This window comes from Molothrus aeneus, unplaced genomic scaffold (genome assembly GCF_037042795.1).
Source record: "Molothrus aeneus isolate 106 unplaced genomic scaffold, BPBGC_Maene_1.0 scaffold_30, whole genome shotgun sequence".
In the NCBI taxonomy this organism is placed as follows: Eukaryota; Metazoa; Chordata; class Aves; order Passeriformes; family Icteridae; genus Molothrus; species Molothrus aeneus.
Window position 1 is genome coordinate 1,757,959 of NW_027098964.1, and position 16,395 is coordinate 1,774,353.

The 16,395-nt window shown below is 59.6% G+C and overlaps 2 protein-coding genes and 1 non-coding gene across 3 annotated transcripts; 2 read left to right on the forward strand and 1 right to left on the reverse strand.

Moving 5' to 3' along the window:
- The first annotated feature begins 377 nt into the window (after positions 1-377).
- On the forward strand, positions 378-459 carry TRNAL-AAG (transfer RNA leucine (anticodon AAG)). The gene has a single exon. It is a non-coding gene; the product is annotated as a tRNA-Leu (tRNA).
- A 925-nt stretch (positions 460-1,384) lies between these two features.
- Positions 1,385-7,038, reverse strand: LOC136570344 (zinc finger protein 497-like). Its single transcript, XM_066570845.1, has 4 exons — positions 7,024-7,038; positions 6,096-6,156; positions 4,697-4,816; positions 1,385-3,288 (listed from the first exon to the last, which is right to left on the reverse strand). Exons 1-4 carry the CDS (start codon positions 7,036-7,038, stop codon positions 1,385-1,387), a joined length of 2,100 nt encoding a protein of 699 aa, XP_066426942.1.
- Positions 7,039-12,533: 5,495 nt separating this feature from the next.
- On the forward strand, positions 12,534-15,261 carry LSM2 (LSM2 homolog, U6 small nuclear RNA and mRNA degradation associated). Its single transcript, XM_066570770.1, has 5 exons — positions 12,534-12,588; positions 12,838-12,905; positions 13,402-13,432; positions 13,532-13,591; positions 14,460-15,261. Exons 1-5 carry the CDS (start codon positions 12,586-12,588, stop codon positions 14,583-14,585), a joined length of 288 nt encoding a protein of 95 aa, XP_066426867.1. The 5' UTR covers positions 12,534-12,585; the 3' UTR covers positions 14,586-15,261.
- The last annotated feature ends 1,134 nt before the right edge of the window (positions 15,262-16,395 follow it).

Consider the following 16,395-nt stretch of genomic DNA (forward strand, 5'->3'; position numbering starts at 1 on the left):
CGGGGATTTAAATCCTCGGATCCATCGAGGGGTCTGAGGGGAACGGGACCCCCCCTCCATGGGCAGGGACGCCCGCCCCGGGGCGCTGGAATGGGGCGGATTCCCGTAATTCCGTTAATTGATTCTGTTAATTGATTCCGTTAATTGATTCCTGTTCACAACATCCCAAATCACGGGGTTCGGCGGGGGCCGAGCAGCACCGGGGGGACCCTTCCCCTCTGCCACCCCTCCCTCGATTGATGAATTTGCGGGATTTGCCCGATTTGGGGGTTTTTGCCCGATTTTGGGGTTTTTTGCCCGATTTTGGGGGTTTTGCCCGACTTTTGGGGTTTTCTTCGATATTGGGGGTTTTCCCCGATATACGGGGTTTCTCCAGGGGTAGCGTGGCCGAGCGGTCCAAGGCGCTGGATTAAGGCTCCAGTCCCTGCGGGGGCGTGGGTTCGAATCCCACCGCTGCCAGCCCAATTTTGGGCACATCCGGAGGGAGCCCCCCCCGCCCATTTTTGGCGTTTATCCCGGGGAAAACGGGGCTCGGCATTACCAAAATGTGAGAATTTCATCCCAATTCCACCCTCCTCACCCTGGAGACCCCCGGGATGGGGTCCTGGGGGGGTCCCACATTCCCACCCCAACCCCGAGCCATCAAACCATGACCCCCGCTCTCCTAAATTCTCAATTCCACTTTATTTCACCTCATTTTGGAGCAGGGGGAATTGGGGAAGGAAATGCGGGTTTGGGACAATCCATAAAAACGTGATCCAGATGGAGAAACCCCCGGGGGAACAGTGACCCCCACAGCTCCAGCACCTCCACTGCGGATATCGGAATATTTTTGGTGGTGAAAAGCTAAAAAACCCCATTTTTAGCTTCTAAATTCTTGGGTGTACAGGAGCATCTCCAGCCCTGGGACGGGCACCCAAAATTCGTCCATCAGTCCCTGAGGTGGGCACCCAAAATTTGTCCATAAATCCTTGAGGTGGGCACCCAAAATTTCATTCATCGATCCTTGAGGTGGGCACCCAAAATTTTGTCCATCAATCCCTGAGGTGGGCACCCAAAATTTTCCATAAATCCTTGAGGTGGGCACCCAAAATTTTCCATCAGTCCCCGAGGCTCAGCACCCAAATCCCCCTGATTTTGGGGCTCAGCACCCAAATCCCCCCAGTCCTGAGGCTCATCACCCAAATCCCCGGGGCTCAGCACCCAGAGTTTGTTCATCAATCCCCGGGGCTCAGCACCCAAATTCCCGAGGCTCAGCACCCAAATCTCACCGACCCCCGAGGCTCAGCACCCAAATCCCTCCAGTCCTGAGGCTCAGCGCCCAAATCCCCGAGGCTCAGCGCCCAAACCCGCGGCGGGGCCGGCCCCGGGCTCTCCCTCGGGCTCAGGGCGGCGGCTCCCGGCGCAGGTGAGTCCGCAGGTGCTTCATGAGCGACGAGCGGGACACGAAGCTCTTGGGGCAGCCCGAGCAGGGGTACGGCCGCTCCCCGGTGTGCGTGCGCCGGTGGATGACCAGGCTGGAGCTGGCGCGGAAGCTCTTCCCGCACTCGCTGCAGCCGAACGGTTTCTCGCCGGTGTGGACGCGCCAGTGGCGCCGCAGCGCGGCCCCGTCCCGGAACGCCTTCCCGCACTGCTCGCAGGCCGGGCGGCGCCGCCGCGGGACCCCCGAGGGGCTGAGCCCGAGGGGCTGCGAGAGCACCGGGACCCCCGAGGGACTGAGCCCGAGGGGCTGCGAGAGCACCGGGACCCCCGAGGGGCTGAGCCCGAGGGGCTGCAGGGGAACCGGGACCCCCGGGACCCCCGAGGGGCTGTGCCCGAGGGGTTGAGAGAGCACCGGGACCCCCGAGGGGCTGAGCCCGAGGGGCTGCGAGAGCACCGGGACCCCCGAGGGGCTGAGCCCGAGGGGCTGCAGGGGAACCGGGACCCCCGGGACCCCCGAGGGGCTGTGCCCGAGGGGTTGAGAGAGCACCGGGACCCCCGAGGGGCTGAGCCCGAGGGGCTGCGAGAGCACCGGGACCCCCGGGACCCCCGAGGGGCTGAGCCCGAGGGGCTGCGAGAGCACCGGGACCCCCGAGGGACTGAGCCCGAGGGGCTGCAGGGGAACCGGGACCCCCGGGACCCCCGAGGGGCTGTGCCCGAGGGGTTGAGAGAGCACCGGGACCCCCGAGGGGCTGAGCCCGAGGGGCTGCAGGGACACCGGGACCCCCGAGGGGCTGTCCCGAAGGGGCTTCAGGGACACCGGGACCCCCGAGGCGCCGTCGCTAAGGGGCTCAGTGACCCCCGAGGGGCTGTCCCAGAGCAGCCGAGGGGGCACCGGGACCCCCGCCCCACACTCGGGGCCGTCCCCATGGAGCCGTGGGGACACCGGGCCCCCCTCGGGGCTGTCCCTGAGCGGCCAAGGGGGCGCCGGGACCCCCGCCCCGCGCTCGGGGCTGTCCCCGAGCAGCCGCGGAAGCCCCGGGAGCCGCTCGGGGCTGTCCCCGCCGACCCAGCGCCGGTGCGGGCAGCGCCCGTTCCCCGCCCCGCACTCCGGGCACGGCGCGGCCGCCGCCGCCGCCGCCGCCGCCGCCGCCGCGCCCCGGTGGATTTTGCGGTGCTTGCTGAGCGATTTGACGGCCGCGAAGCCCTTGCCGCAGTCGGGGCACTCGTAGGGGCGCTCCCCGGTGTGGATGCGCTGGTGCGCCACCAGCGCGGCGTGCGACGAGAGGCTCCGGCCGCACTCGGAGCAGATGAAGCCGCCGGAGTGCCGCGCCCGCCGGTGCTTGCCCAGCGACTTGGCGGCCATGAAGCCCATGCCGCACTCGGGGCAGGCGAACGGGCGCTCGCCGGTGTGGATGCGGCGGTGCGTGACCAGCGAGGCCTCGGACGTGAGCGTCTTGCCGCAGTCCGGGCAGCGCGGCGCCCCGTCCAGGTGCGTCCTGCGGTGCTTGCGCAGCGAGCGCGCCGAGGCGAAGCGCTTGGGGCAGGAGCGGCAGCGGTGCGGGCGGCGCTGGCAGCCGGGCGTGCCCAGGTGCTCCCGCAGCGCCGCCCCGCACGGGAAGGGCGCGCGGCAGCGCCAGCAGGTGAAGGTGAGCCCAGGTGCGCCCGCGGCGGCGCCGCCCCCGTGCGAGGAGCGCAGGTGGCGGCGCAGGGAGGAGCCCGAGGTGAAGGATTTGCCGCACTGGGGGCAGGCGGGGCGCGGCGGGGACGGGACCGGGGCCGGGGCCGGGGCCGGGGCCGGGGCCGGGGCGGGCGGGGAGGGGGCGCGGGAGGAGGGGGAGGGCGGGGGGGACGGGGGGGAGGGGTCGTCTGTGGGGGGGGAGGGGGGAAATGGGGGAAATGATGGGGAAAGAATTGGAGGAAAAGGGGAAAAATGGGGAAAAATTGAGGGAATGGGGGAGAAAAGGGGGAAATGGGGAAAGAATTGGAGGAAAAGGGGAAAAATGGGGAAAAATTGAGGGAATGGGGGAGAAAAGGGGGGAAAAATGGGGAAAGAATTGGAGGAAAAGGGGACATTTGGGGAAATGGGGGGGGAATGGGGAAATGGGGGAAAATTGAGGGAATGGGGGAGAAAAGGGAGGAAATAATGGGGAAAAATCGGGGGGAAGGAGGGAAATGGGGAGAAATGGGGAAAAAAAGGGGAGGGAAATGGGGGGAATATGGAAGAAGGGGGGAAAAATGGGGAGAAGGGGGGGAAAGGGGAAATGGGGGGAAATTGGGGGAAAAAGGGGAAAACACAAGGAAAAGGGGAAAACGGGAGGAAAGGGGGGAAATGGGGGAGGGAACAGGGGGAAATGGGCGGAAAAGGGGGTGAATGGGAGGAAAAAGGGAAAAATGGGATGAAAAGGGGAGAAATGGAGGAGAAAGGGGGGAAAAAATGGGAGGAAAAGGGTGTTTGGTGATCGCCGTGAACGGGAGTCGATTCACCCCAACAAGGACGGAATCACCCCAAAAAGGACGGAATCACCCCAAAAAGGACGGAATCACCCCAAAAAAGGACGGAATCACCCCAAAAAGGGGCTGCATTCACCCCCTAATCCATGGCCCTCCCAGTCCCTCCCAGTATAAACCAGTAATCCCAAATCCCCCTTTAACCCTTTCCCAGTTTATCCCAGTTTGGTCCCAGTCCCTCCCAGTCCCCCCAGTTCAATCCCAGTCCCCCCAGTTCAATCCCAGTTCAATCCCAGTCCCTCCCAGTTCAATCCCAATCCCCCCCAGTTCAATCCCAGTCCCCCCAGTTCAATCCCAGTTCAATCCCAGTCCCTCCCAGTTCAATCCCAGTCCCCCCCAGTTCAATCCCAGTCCCCCCAGTTCAATCCCAGTTCAATCCCAGTCCCTCCCAGTTCAATCCCAGTCCCTCCCAGTTCAATCCCAGTCCCCCCCAGTTCAATCCCAGTCCCCCCAGTTCAATCCCAGTTCAATCCCAGTCCCCCCCAGTTCAATCCCAGTCCCCCCCAGTTCAATCCCAGTCCCCCCCAGTTCGATCCCAGTCCCCCCAGTTCAATCCCAGTTCAATCCCAGTCCCCCCAGTTCAATCCCAGTTCAATCCCAGTCCCTCCCAGTTCAATCCCAGTCCCCCCCAGTTCAATCCCAGTCCCTCCCAGTTTGATCCCAGTTCAATCCCAGTCCCCCCAGTTCAATCCCAGTTCAATCCCAGTCCCCCCCAGTTCAATCCCAGTTCAATCCCAGTCCCCCCAGTTCGGTCCCCGCCGCTCACCCGAGGAGCCCCCCCAGCTCCCCCAGAGCCTCAGGAGGGGTCGCGCCCGCTCTTCCTCCTCTTCCTCCTCTTCCTCCTCCTCGTCCGGGCCCGGCCCCGCCCAGACCCAGCCCGGGGCGCCTGGGGGAGGGGACGGGGGGGTCAGTGGGAAACTCGGGGATTTTGGGGGGAATTCGGGGGATTTTGGGGGGAATTCGGGGGATTTTGGGGAGAATTCGGGGGATTTTGGGGAGATTTCCGGGGGGATTTTGAGGAGGATCGGGGCATTTTGGGGAGAATTCGGGGGATTTTGGGGAGAATTCGGGGCATTTTGGGGAGAATTCGGGGCATTTTGGGGGGAATTCGGGGGATTTTGGGGAGAATTCGGGGGATTTTGGGGAGATTTCCGGGGGGATTTTGAGGAGGATCGGGGCATTTTGGGGAGAATTCGGGGCATTTTGGGGAGAATTCGGGGCATTTTGGGGGGAATTCGGGGGATTTTGGGGAGAATTCGGGGCATTTTGGGGGGAATTCGGGGGATTTTGGGGAGAATTCGGGGCATTTTGGGGAGATTTCCGGGGGGATTTTGGGGGAATCTGGGGGAGAATTAAAGGGAATTTTGGGGAGAATTCGGGGCATTTTGGGGGAATCTGGGGGAGAATTAAAGGGAATTTTGGGGGGAATTCGGGGCATTTTGGGGAGATTTCCGGGGGGATTTTGGGGGGGATTTTGGGGACAATTGGGGGGATGTTGGAGAATTTGGGGGGGGGGGGAGATTTTGGGGAGATCCGAGGAGAATTTGAGGAGAAACCGGGGGGGTTTTTGGGGGAGTCTGGGGGGGAATTCAGGGGGGATTTTGAGGGAATTCGGAGGGGAATTTGGGGGAGATTTTGGGGAGAATCGGGAGGATTTTGGGGAGGATTTTGGGAAGAAACTGGGGAGATTTTGGGGGGGATTTTAGGGGGAGATTTGGGGAGATTTTGGGCGGATTTTGGGGAGAATCGGGAGGATTTTGGGGAGAAATTGGGGGGATTTTGGGGGGATTTCAGGGGGAAATTTGGGGGGGGATTTTGGGCTGATTTCGGGGGGATTTTGGGCTGATTTCGGGGGCATTTTGTAGGGGTTTTTGAAGAGGATTTGGGGGGGATTTCGGGGGCATTTTGGGGGGATTTTGGAGAGGATTTGGGGGGGATTTCGGGGGGATTTTGGGCTGATTTCGGGGGCATTTTCGGGGGGATTTTGGGCTGATTTCGGGGGCATTTTCGGGGGCATTTTCGGGGGGATTTCGGGGGGATTTTGGGCTGATTTCGGGGGCATTTTCGGGGGGATTTCGGGGGGATTTTGGGCTGATTTCGGGGGCATTTTCGGGGGGATTTTGGGCTGATTTTGGGCTGATTTGGGGCCGATTTGGGGCCGCTACCTTCGGGCGTGCCCGGGGGGGTTTCGGAGCCCACCGTGACCTCCTGCAGCACCTCGGGCACCTGAGCGGGGCGGGGCCAGCGGAAAAAGGCGCAAACGACCCAAAATTCACGAAAATGAATAAAAATGAACAGCGGAAAAGCGTCCGAAGGAACGGAATGAGAAAGGGAATAAAAGAAAATAAAACAAAGAGCGCGGGGAGAAAGAAATGGGGGGGAGATAAAATTCGGAAATTCGGCGCTCGGCACAAAATGAAATTTAAAAATGAAACCCGGACCGAAATAAAATGAAAAACCCGATGAAATTAAAATAAAGGAAACAGTACAAAATAAAATGCATTTAAAGTAAATAGGATTAAATTAAATGAGCTAAAGATAAAATTTAATAAAGTGGGAGGAGATAAACCAATACAAAATACAATACGGTTTAATTAAACAAGATAAAATGAAATTAAATGAAGATTAAAAGAAATTAAATAGAGATAAAATAATACAAAGTAAGACGAGATAAACGAATTTGAAAATAAAATTTAAAACATTTAAATAAAAAAAATTAGATCCAAATACAATTAAAGTAAAACGAAGTAAAACACAAGACAAAATAAGAGTAAATGAAGGGAATAACCTTATAAAATAAGGTTATAAAATAGCCCTATAAAAATAAAAATAAAATAAAACAAATTCAGACGAAACGCAAGAAAATAAAATGAAATTTTAAAAAAATGAAAATAAAATGAAATAAAATGAAATAAAATGAAATAAAATGAAATAAAATCAACCGAGAAGTGAAGTTTTTAAAACGAACTTTTAAATCCCGAATTAAGAGACCAAAAAAGAAAAACCAAAAACGGGGGAAAAGCTTATTTTAAAAACGAAAAATAATTTAAAAATTAAAAAAAAAAAATTAAAAATGGGAAGTTCCAGCCCTACCTGCGGCTCGGCCATGGCGGGGGGAGGGGGCGAGTCTGGGGGTCCCGGGGGGGTCCCGGGGGGGTCCCGGGGGCTCCGGGAGCGGCTCCGGGAGCGGCGGCGCCCGGGGAGAGGAGGGGGCGGCCCGGGGGGGCGGTGACGTCACGGTGACGTCACGGCCCCGCTGGGACCCCCCCCCCGGGGAGGGGGGAATGGGGGGGGGAGGGGTCCTGGAGGGAAAATCGCGGGGATATCGGGGGATGTCGGGGCCATATCGGGGGATATCGTGGGATATCGGGGGATGTCGGGGGATATCGGGGGGATGTCGTGGGGATATCGCGGGATGTCGGGGGATATCGGGGCCATATCGTGGGAATGTCGGGGGATATCGGGGGGATATCGGGGGGATGTCGGGGGATATCGGGGGGATATGGTGGGATATCGGGGGGATATCGTGGGAATGTCGTGGGAATGTCGTGGGGATATCGGGGGATATCGTGGGATATCGGGGGATGTCGGGGGATATCGGGGGGATGTCGTGGGGATATTGTGGGAATGTCGGGGGAAAATCGCGGGGATATCGGGGGATGTCGGGGGATGTCGGGGGATATCGGGGGATATCGGGGCCATATCGTGGGAATGTCGTGGGATATCGGGGCCATATCGTGGGGATGTCGGGGGATATCGGGGGGATGTCGTGGGATGTCATGGGTTAAAAAGGGGGAATTGGGTTAAAACCGGGGAAAATTGGGTTAAACCCGGGGAATTTGGCGTTAAAACCGGGGAAATTGGGAACTGGGGTTAAAAGCGGGGCAAATTTGGTATAAAAGGGGGAATTTGGGTTAAAACCGTGGAATTTGGGGTTAAAAAGGGGGAATTTGGGGTTAAAACCGGGGAGGTTCGGTTAAAATCAGGGAGATTCGGGGTTAAAAAGGGGAAATTTGGGGTTAAAAGGGGGAAATTTGGGTTAAACCCGGGGAATGCCGCCGCTCCCCTCCCCCTGCAGGTGCCGCGGGGCCTGTCGCGATGGACGGAGCATCAGTCGCGATAAGCCATCAGTAACGATGGACCATCATCAGTCGCGATAAGCCATCAGTCGCGATAAGCCATCAGCCGCTCCCGATGGGCCATCGAGCGGGGGCGGGGCCGCCCCAGGAAAAATTCCCTTTTTTCCCTTTTTTTCCCTTTTTTCCCTTTTTTTCCCTTTTTTCCCTTTTTTCCCTTTTTTCCCCTTTTTTCCTTTTTTTCCTTTTTTTTTTCCCTTTTTCCTGGAGAAATTCCCGCCCGAGCCACCAAAAACCCCAAATCGGGAGATTTGTCCCCATTTCCCCCAATTTCCCCCACTTTTCCCCGCTGGTGTGGGAGATAAAAATGGAAATTTTTAATTTTTTAATAATTCCCGGGAGTTTGGGTCCATCCCGCTGAGAAAAAGGGGAGAAAATCCCCAAAATCCCCAAAATCCCGAATATCTGTATTCTTAAAATGTCATTTAACTTTTTCCAGCTCGTTTTTCGTTTCGTTCCCCGTGCAACTTCCGTTTAATTTTAATTCTTTCTTATGTAATTATTATTTAATTATTTCCTTTTTTTTTTTTATTCGGGTCTATGTATTTTTTTAACTTTAATTCAACTTTTTCCACCTCGTTCTTAATTTAGATTCCCGTGCAATTTCTGTTTAATTTTAATTCTTTCTTAACTAATTATTATTTAATTATTTACCTTTTTTTAATTTTTTTTTATTCGGGTCTACTTTTAATTTTTTTTTTATTTTGACTTTTCCCAGCTCGCTTTTAATTCCCTTTCCTGCGTAATTCGATTTAATTTTAATTTCTTCTAATAAATTTCCTAATTAAACGGAGAATAATGAAACAGAATTAAATAGATAAATAGAATAATTAAATAGATAAATAGATTAATTAAATAGATGAATGCATTAATTAAACAGAATTCCGGTTCGTTTTTAACTCTTTCCATCCCGGACCCCTCGCCTCCGCCCCCCCCCGCCCCAAAAAGCCCCAAAATCGCTCAAAAATCGCTCAAAAACCGGAGGCGGCTCAAAGGGGGAGGGGTTTATTCGGGGGGGGGGAGATTTTGGTTCATTTCGGTTCATTTTGGTTCATTTCGGTTCATTTTGGTTCATTTTGGGTCATTTTGGGTCATTTCAGGGGGTCTCAGTCCTCCTTGCCCGGGACCACCGTTGTCCTCTCGGCCGCGGGGGGGGGATGGGTTCCTGTGGGGGGGGGGGGGAGGGGTTAAGCGGTGACCTTTGACCTCAGACCCCCCCCGTGTCCCCAAGGCCCCCCCGGGGCTCCCAATTGTGTCCCCCCTCCCCCCCCCCCCTTTGTCATTGTCCCCTCCCCTGGATGTGTCCCCGTCCCCCCCCCCAAATTGTCCCTCCCCGTGTCCCCCCCACCCCATCATTGTCCCCTCCCAATGTCCCCCCCATGTCCCCCCCCGTGTCCCCCCCCCGTGTCCCCCCCACCCCATCATTGTGCCCTCCCAATGTCCCCCCCATGTCCCCCCCACCCCGTGTCCCCTGCCCTGTCACTGTCCCCCCCCCCCGTGTCCCCCCCCTCCCGTGTCATTGTCCCCCATTGTCCCCGTCCCCCCCCTCACCTCGGTGTCCCCCCAGGAGCCCCTTGAGGACGCCCCAGCCCCAGCGCAGGAGGTTCAGCAGGCACTGCAGTCCGGCACACATCCCTGGGGACACGGGGGACATGGGGGACATGGGGGACATCGAGGGACATCAGGGGACATGGGGGACATCAGGGACATCAGGGACACTGAGGGGACCCAGGGACCCGACCCCACCCTGTCCCCATGGCCCCAGGTTCAGCAGGCACTGCAGTCCGGCACACATCCCTGGGGACATGGGGGACATGGGGGACATGGGGGACATCAGGGGACATGGGGGACAGCAGGGGACATGAGGGGACATCGGGGACATGGGGGACATCGGGGACATGGGGGACATGGGGGACATGGGGGACATCAGGGACATGGGGGACATCAGGGGACATGGGGGACATCGGGGACATGGGGGACATCAGGGACATAGGGGACATGGGGGACATGGGGGACATCAGGGGACATGGGGGACATCAGGGGACATCGAGGGACATCAGGGGACATGGGGGACATGGGGGACACACAGGGGACCCAGGGACCCGACCCCACCCTGTCCCCATGGCCCCAGCCCCAGGTTCAGCAGGCACTGCAGTCCCTGGGGACACAGAGGGGACATCAGGGGACACACAGACCCCATGGCCCTGTCCCCATGTCCATCCCTGTCCCTGTGTCCCCGTCCCCACATCCCTCAGGATGTCCCCACATCCTGTCCCCATGTCCCCATGGCCCTGTCCCCATGGCCCTGTCCCCACATCCTGTCCCCGTGTCCCCATGGCCCTGTCCCCATGGCCCTGTCCCCACATCCTGTCCCCATGTCCCCATGGCCCTGTCCCCATGGCCCTGTCCCCATTCCTGGCCCTGTCCCTGTGTCCCCGTCCCCACATCCCTCAGGATGTCCCCACATCCTGTCCCCATGTCCCCATGGCCCTGTCCCCATGGCCCTGTCCCCATGTCCATCCCTGTCCCTGTGTCCCCGTCCCCACATCCCTCAGGATGTCCCCACATCCTGTCCCCATGTCCCCGTCTCCCTGTCCCTGTCTCTGTCCCCACATCCTGTCCCCGTGTCCCTGTCCCTGTGTCCCCATCCCCACATCCTGTCCCCAGGTCCCCACCCTGTTCCTGTGTCCCTGCCCCTGCCTTCACAATGTCCCTCACCTGTCCCCATCCTGTCCCTGTGTCCCCATGTCCCTTGTCGCACTCACGGCCCCATCCCAATGTCCCCGATGTCCCCATCCTGTCCCCAATGTCCCATCCCTGTCCCCATCCTGTCCCCGATGTCCCCAATGTCCCATCCCTGTCCCCACTGTCCCCATCCTGTCCCCATCCTGTCCCCTGTCCTTGTCCCCATCCTGTCCCCATCCTGTCCCTGATGTCCCCTCGCTGTCCCCATCCCATCCTCACTGTCCTGTTGCTGTCCCTCATCCCTGTCCCCATCCTGTCCCCATCCCTGTCCCTGATATCCCCACTCCCTGTCCCCATCCTGTCCCCATTGCATCCCCAGTGTCCCCATCCCATCCCATCCCCAGTGTCCCCAGTGTCCCCTCCCTGTCCCATCCCATCCCATCCCATCCCATCCCCAGTGTCCCCTCCCTGTCCCATCCCATCCCATCTCGTCCCCAGTGTCCCCATCCTGTCCCCAGTGTCCCCAGTGTCCCCATCCTGTCCCCACTCACCGCCAGCTCTGTCGTCGGTGCCGCGGTGGCCCCGGGGCCGCCCTTAAATCCCCGCGGGAGGGGACAGGGAGGGGACAGGACAGGACAGGTCACGGGCCGGTGACAGAGCGGTGACGGGGGCAGGTGACAGCGCAGGTGACAAGGGAGGTGGCAGAGGTGACAGGCTGGTGACAGGGCGGGTGGCGGGGGCGGTGACCAGGGAGGTGACAGTGATGGCGCTGGGGCCGGTTCTCCCGGTCCCCACCTGGCCCCGCGTGGGACGGGGTGGCCTGGGAGGGGACACGGGGACAGGGGACACGTGGGGGACAGAGGGGAAATGGAGGACAGGGGACAAGTGGGGGACGGGGGGGACATGGGGGGGACATTGGGGACAGACAAGGGGACATGGGGACATGGAGGGGACATTGGGGACATGGGGACGCTGGGGGGGACATGGGGGGGACATTGGGGACATGGGAATGCTGGGAGGGGACATGGCACCAGCACGGGGACATGGGGACATGGAAGGGACATTGGGGACAAAGAGGGGACATTGGGGACATGGGGATATTGGGGAGGACAAGGGGACGTTGAGGGGGACATTGGGGACATGGGAGCTTGAGGGGGACATTGGGGACATGGAGGGGACATCGGGGGGATATTGGGGACATGGGGACATGGAAGGGACATGAGGGGGACATGAGGGCACTGGGGGGGACATTGGGGACAAGGGGACATGGAGGTGGCCTAGGAGGGGACACGGGACCAGTATGGGGACAGGGGACACATGGGGGACAGGGGGACATGGGGATGCTGGGAGGGGACATTGGGGACATGGGGGGGACACGGGGACAAGGAAATATTTGGGATATTGGGGACATGGGGGGGACACGGGGGGGACACGGGGGGGACACGGGGACAAGGGGGACCCCGAGGGGACATTGGGGATATTGGGATCGGGGGCGGGGACACTGGGGGGACACTGGGGGGGTCACAGGTGTCACCGGTGTCACGTGGGTGTCCCCGTTGTCCCCCCCGTGTCCCTTCCCCGTCCCCGTGACCTTTGACCCGGCGCGGGGGCGGCTGATTCATTTCCCGCCACCCCCGCTCGGTGGGCGGGGCCTGTCTGAGGGGATGTGGGCGTGGTCCGCGCTGAGTGGGCGGGGCTCTATGTGGGGCAGGGGCGGGGCCCACCGGCGGCGGCAGGGGGCGGGTCCAGCGGGGATCCCGCTCGGTGATTGGACGGGGGGCGTGGCCCCGGTGGCGGAAGGGGGCGGGGCCTGCGCGGCGCGCTCGGGGCCGCCATGGTGAGCGCGGCCCGGGGGGGGGGGGCGGGTCCAGGGGGATTTTGGGGATCCCGGGGGGGATTTGGGGACCCCTCGCGACCCCCGACCCCCCCCGGGACCCCTCTGAGCCCCTCCTCGGATCGGTCTGAGCCCCCCCCGACCCCTGCGGACCCTCAAACCCCCCCAAATCCGCCCGCGACCCCCCCAAACCCCTCAGAACCCACCCTGTGCCCCCCAAACCCCATCTCTGACCCCCCCGTGCCCCCCCAGCTGTTCTACTCCTTCTTCAAGTCCCTGGTGGGCAAGGACGTGGTGGTGGAGCTCAAGAACGACCTCAGGTACGGGGGAGGGCCGGGACACCCCGGGAACGGCCCCAAAACCCCCCCAGGACCCCCCAAAAACCACCCCAGAAACTGCCTCGGAAAGGCCCCAAAACCCCCTCGGGACCCCCCCAAAAACCCCCCCAGAAACTGCCCCGGAAAGGCCCCAAAACCCCCTCGGGATCCCCCCCAAAAACTGCCCGGGACCCCCCCAGAAACTGCCCCGGAAACGCCCCCGGGAGCCCCAAAACCTCCCCTGGAACCCCTGAAACACCCCCAGACCCCCCAGGACCCTCTTGGACCCCCCAATTCCCCCCCACGACCTCCCAAACCCCCCTGGGACCCCCCAAATCCCCCCCAGATCCTGCTGGGACCCTCTGGGACCTCCAAATCCCCCTCAAATCCCCCCCAAATCCTGCTGGGACCCCCCAAATCTCCCCCAAATCCCGCTGGGACCCTCTGGGACCCCCAAAATCTCCCCCAAATTCCCCCCAAACCCCCCTTGTCTCCGCAGCATCTGCGGCACGCTGCACTCGGTGGATCAGGTGAGTCGGGGGTCCCGGGCGGGGGGGGGCGGGGGGGTCCCGGGGGGGTCTCTGGGGGTCTCAGAGCCCCCCCTGACCCCCCCCGTGCCCCCTCCCCAGTACCTGAACATCAAACTGACCGACATCAGCGTCACGGACCCCGAGAAGTACCCGCACATGGTGGGGGGCTGGGGGGACTGGGGGGGTCTGGGGGGGTCTGGGGGCTCTCAGGGGTTTTGGGAGGGTCCTGGGGGGGTTTTGGGGGGGTCCTGGAGGGAGATGGGGGAGTTTGGGGGGGGTTTGGGGGGGTTTTGGGGAGATTTTGGAGGGTCTCTGGTTTTGGGGGGATCCTGGGGGGTCCTGAGGGGATTTGGGGATCCTGGGTGGGGATTTGGGGATCCTGGGTGGGGTCCTGGGGGTGTTTGGGGCATCTCAGGGGTGTTGGTCTGGTTTTGGGGGGTCTGGGGGGGGTTTGGGGGTCCTGGGGGAGGTTTTGGGGATCCTGGGGGGTTTGGGGGTGATCTCGGTGCTCTCAGAGGGGTCTCAGTGGTTGTGGGGTTGTTTTGGGGGGGGGTCTCAGGGATTTTGGGGGGATCGCTGTGGTTTTGGGGGGTCTGGGGGGGTGTTGGTGGTTTTGGTGTATCTCAGTAATTTGGGGAGGGGTCTCAGACCTGTTCCCCCCCCCCCACTTTCAGTCCAGAGCTGCTTCACCCGGGGCTCCCTGGTTCTGGGTTATTTTCTCTGTTTTTTGGGATATCTCAGTGGTTTTTTGAGGGTTTTTGGGTATTTCTTTGGTTTTGGAGGGCTCTAAGGGTGGTTTCAGTAATTTGGGGAGGGGTCTCACGGCTCTCCCCCCCCCCAGCTGTCAGTCAAGAACTGCTTCATCTGCGGCTCCGTGGTTTCTCTGCGGTTTTTGGGGCGGTTTTGGGGTTTCTCTGTGGATTTGGGGGCGGTTTTTGGGGTTTCTCTGTGGTTTTCTGCATTTCAGCGATTTTTGGGGGTCTCAGTAATTTGGGGAGGGGTCTCAGCGCTGTCCCCCCCACCCCAGCTGTCAGTCAAGAACTGCTTCATCCGCGGCTCCGTGGTTCGCTACGTGCAGCTGCCCGCGGACGAGGTGGACACGCAGCTGCTGCAGGACGCGGCCCGCAAGGAGGCGCTGCAGCAGAAACAGTGACCCCAAAATCTGGGGGGATTCGCCCCCAAATCCGGGGGGATTCGCCCCAAAATCCGGGGGGATCTCCCCGCCAAACTGGGGGGGGGATTCACCCCGAAATATCGGGGGGATTCGCCCTGAAATACCTGCAGAGATCATTCCCACGAAACCGGGGGGATTCACCCCGAAACTGGGGGGATTCGCCCTAAAATCTGGGGGGGATTCACCCCAAAACTGGGGGGGATTCGCCCTAAAGTCTGGGGGGATTCGCCCTAAAGTCTGGGGGGATCTCCTCCCCAAAATCAGCAGAAACCCCTCCCCAAAAACCGGGGGGTATTCACCCCAAAATCTGCAGAGACCCATCCCCAAAAATCTGAGGGGGATCTCTTCCCTGAAATCCGGGGTGATCTCCCCCAAAACTGGGGAGGGTTCACCCCAAAATCTGGGGGGATTCACCCCAAAATCTGGGGGGGGTTTCACCCCAAAAATGGGCGGATTGACGCCAAAATATCTTGGGGGATTCACTCCTAAAAAGGGGAGGGTTTACCCCAAAACTGGGGGAGATCCTCCCCAAAATCTGCAGAGACCCCTCCCCAAAATCGGGGGGATTCACCCCAAAATCCTGCCGGGACCCCTCCCCAAATCCGGGGGTGTCCCCAGGCCCCTTTCCAGAACCCCAATAAATGCTGGGCCCTGCCCCGCTCTGTGTGCGTGTCACTCATGGGGGTTTTGGGGTAATTTTGGGTTGATTTTGGTGGTTTTTAGGGTGATTTTGGGTGGTTTGGGAGTTTTTGGGGTGGTTGGGGATTTTTACCGTGATTTTGGGATTTTTCGTTGGTGTTTGGGGTGTTTTTGAGGTGATTTCGGGGTTTTTCGGGCGTTTTTGGGCTGATTCCGAGTATTTTCGGGATTTCCAAGCCCCCCTGTTTGCCTCTCGGAGTTTTTGCTCCTCCGCTCCGCTGGGGGGCGCCAAGCGCGGCGGGCTCGGCGCTCTCTTTGCGTCATCACGGCAGCGCCGGAAGTGCGCCCCGCATCAGCCAATGGCACCGCGGGGTTCCGCGCATGCGCAGCACGCTCCGCCCCACGTGTCTCCTCCCGCCGCTGCCGCCGCCGCAGGTACCGGGGGCGTGGGGAGGGGCTGGGGGTGGCACATGACCCCTGGGACCCCCAAAAACCCCAAAATCACCCCCAAAAAAAACCCAAAAAAATCCCTGTACCCACAGGTCCCGGTACCGGCTCCCAGCCCCACCTGCGGCCCTCAGGGACCCCCAAAAACTCCAAACTCACCCCCCAAAAAAAACCCCAGGAATCCTCAAACACTCCCCGGGACCTCCAAAAACCCCAAAATCACCCCAAAAGAAGCCTAAGAAACCCCTGTACCCACAGGTTCCCGTAGCAGCCCCACAGCCCCACCTGCGGCCCTCAGGGACCCCCAAACACCCCCCGGTGCCCCCTGTGATCCCCATTTCCCCTCATTAAGTTTATAATTCCCCCCCATTTTTCCCCCGGTTAATTTTTTAATTTTTCCCCCATATTCCCCCCATTAATTCCCCAATTTCCCCCCGTTAATTTCTTAATTTTCCCCCTATATTCCCCCCATTAATTCCCCATTATTCCCCCCTGTTAATATTTATAATTTTTTAATTTTTCCCCCGTATTCCCCCCATTAATTCCCCATTATTCCCCCCGTTATTCCCCCCGTTAATATTTAAAATTTTTAATTTTCCCCCGTATGCCCCCCATTAATTCCCCATTATTCCCCCCTGTTAATATTTAAAATTTTTAATTTTCCCCCGTATTCCCCCCATTAATTCCCCATTATCCCCCCTTT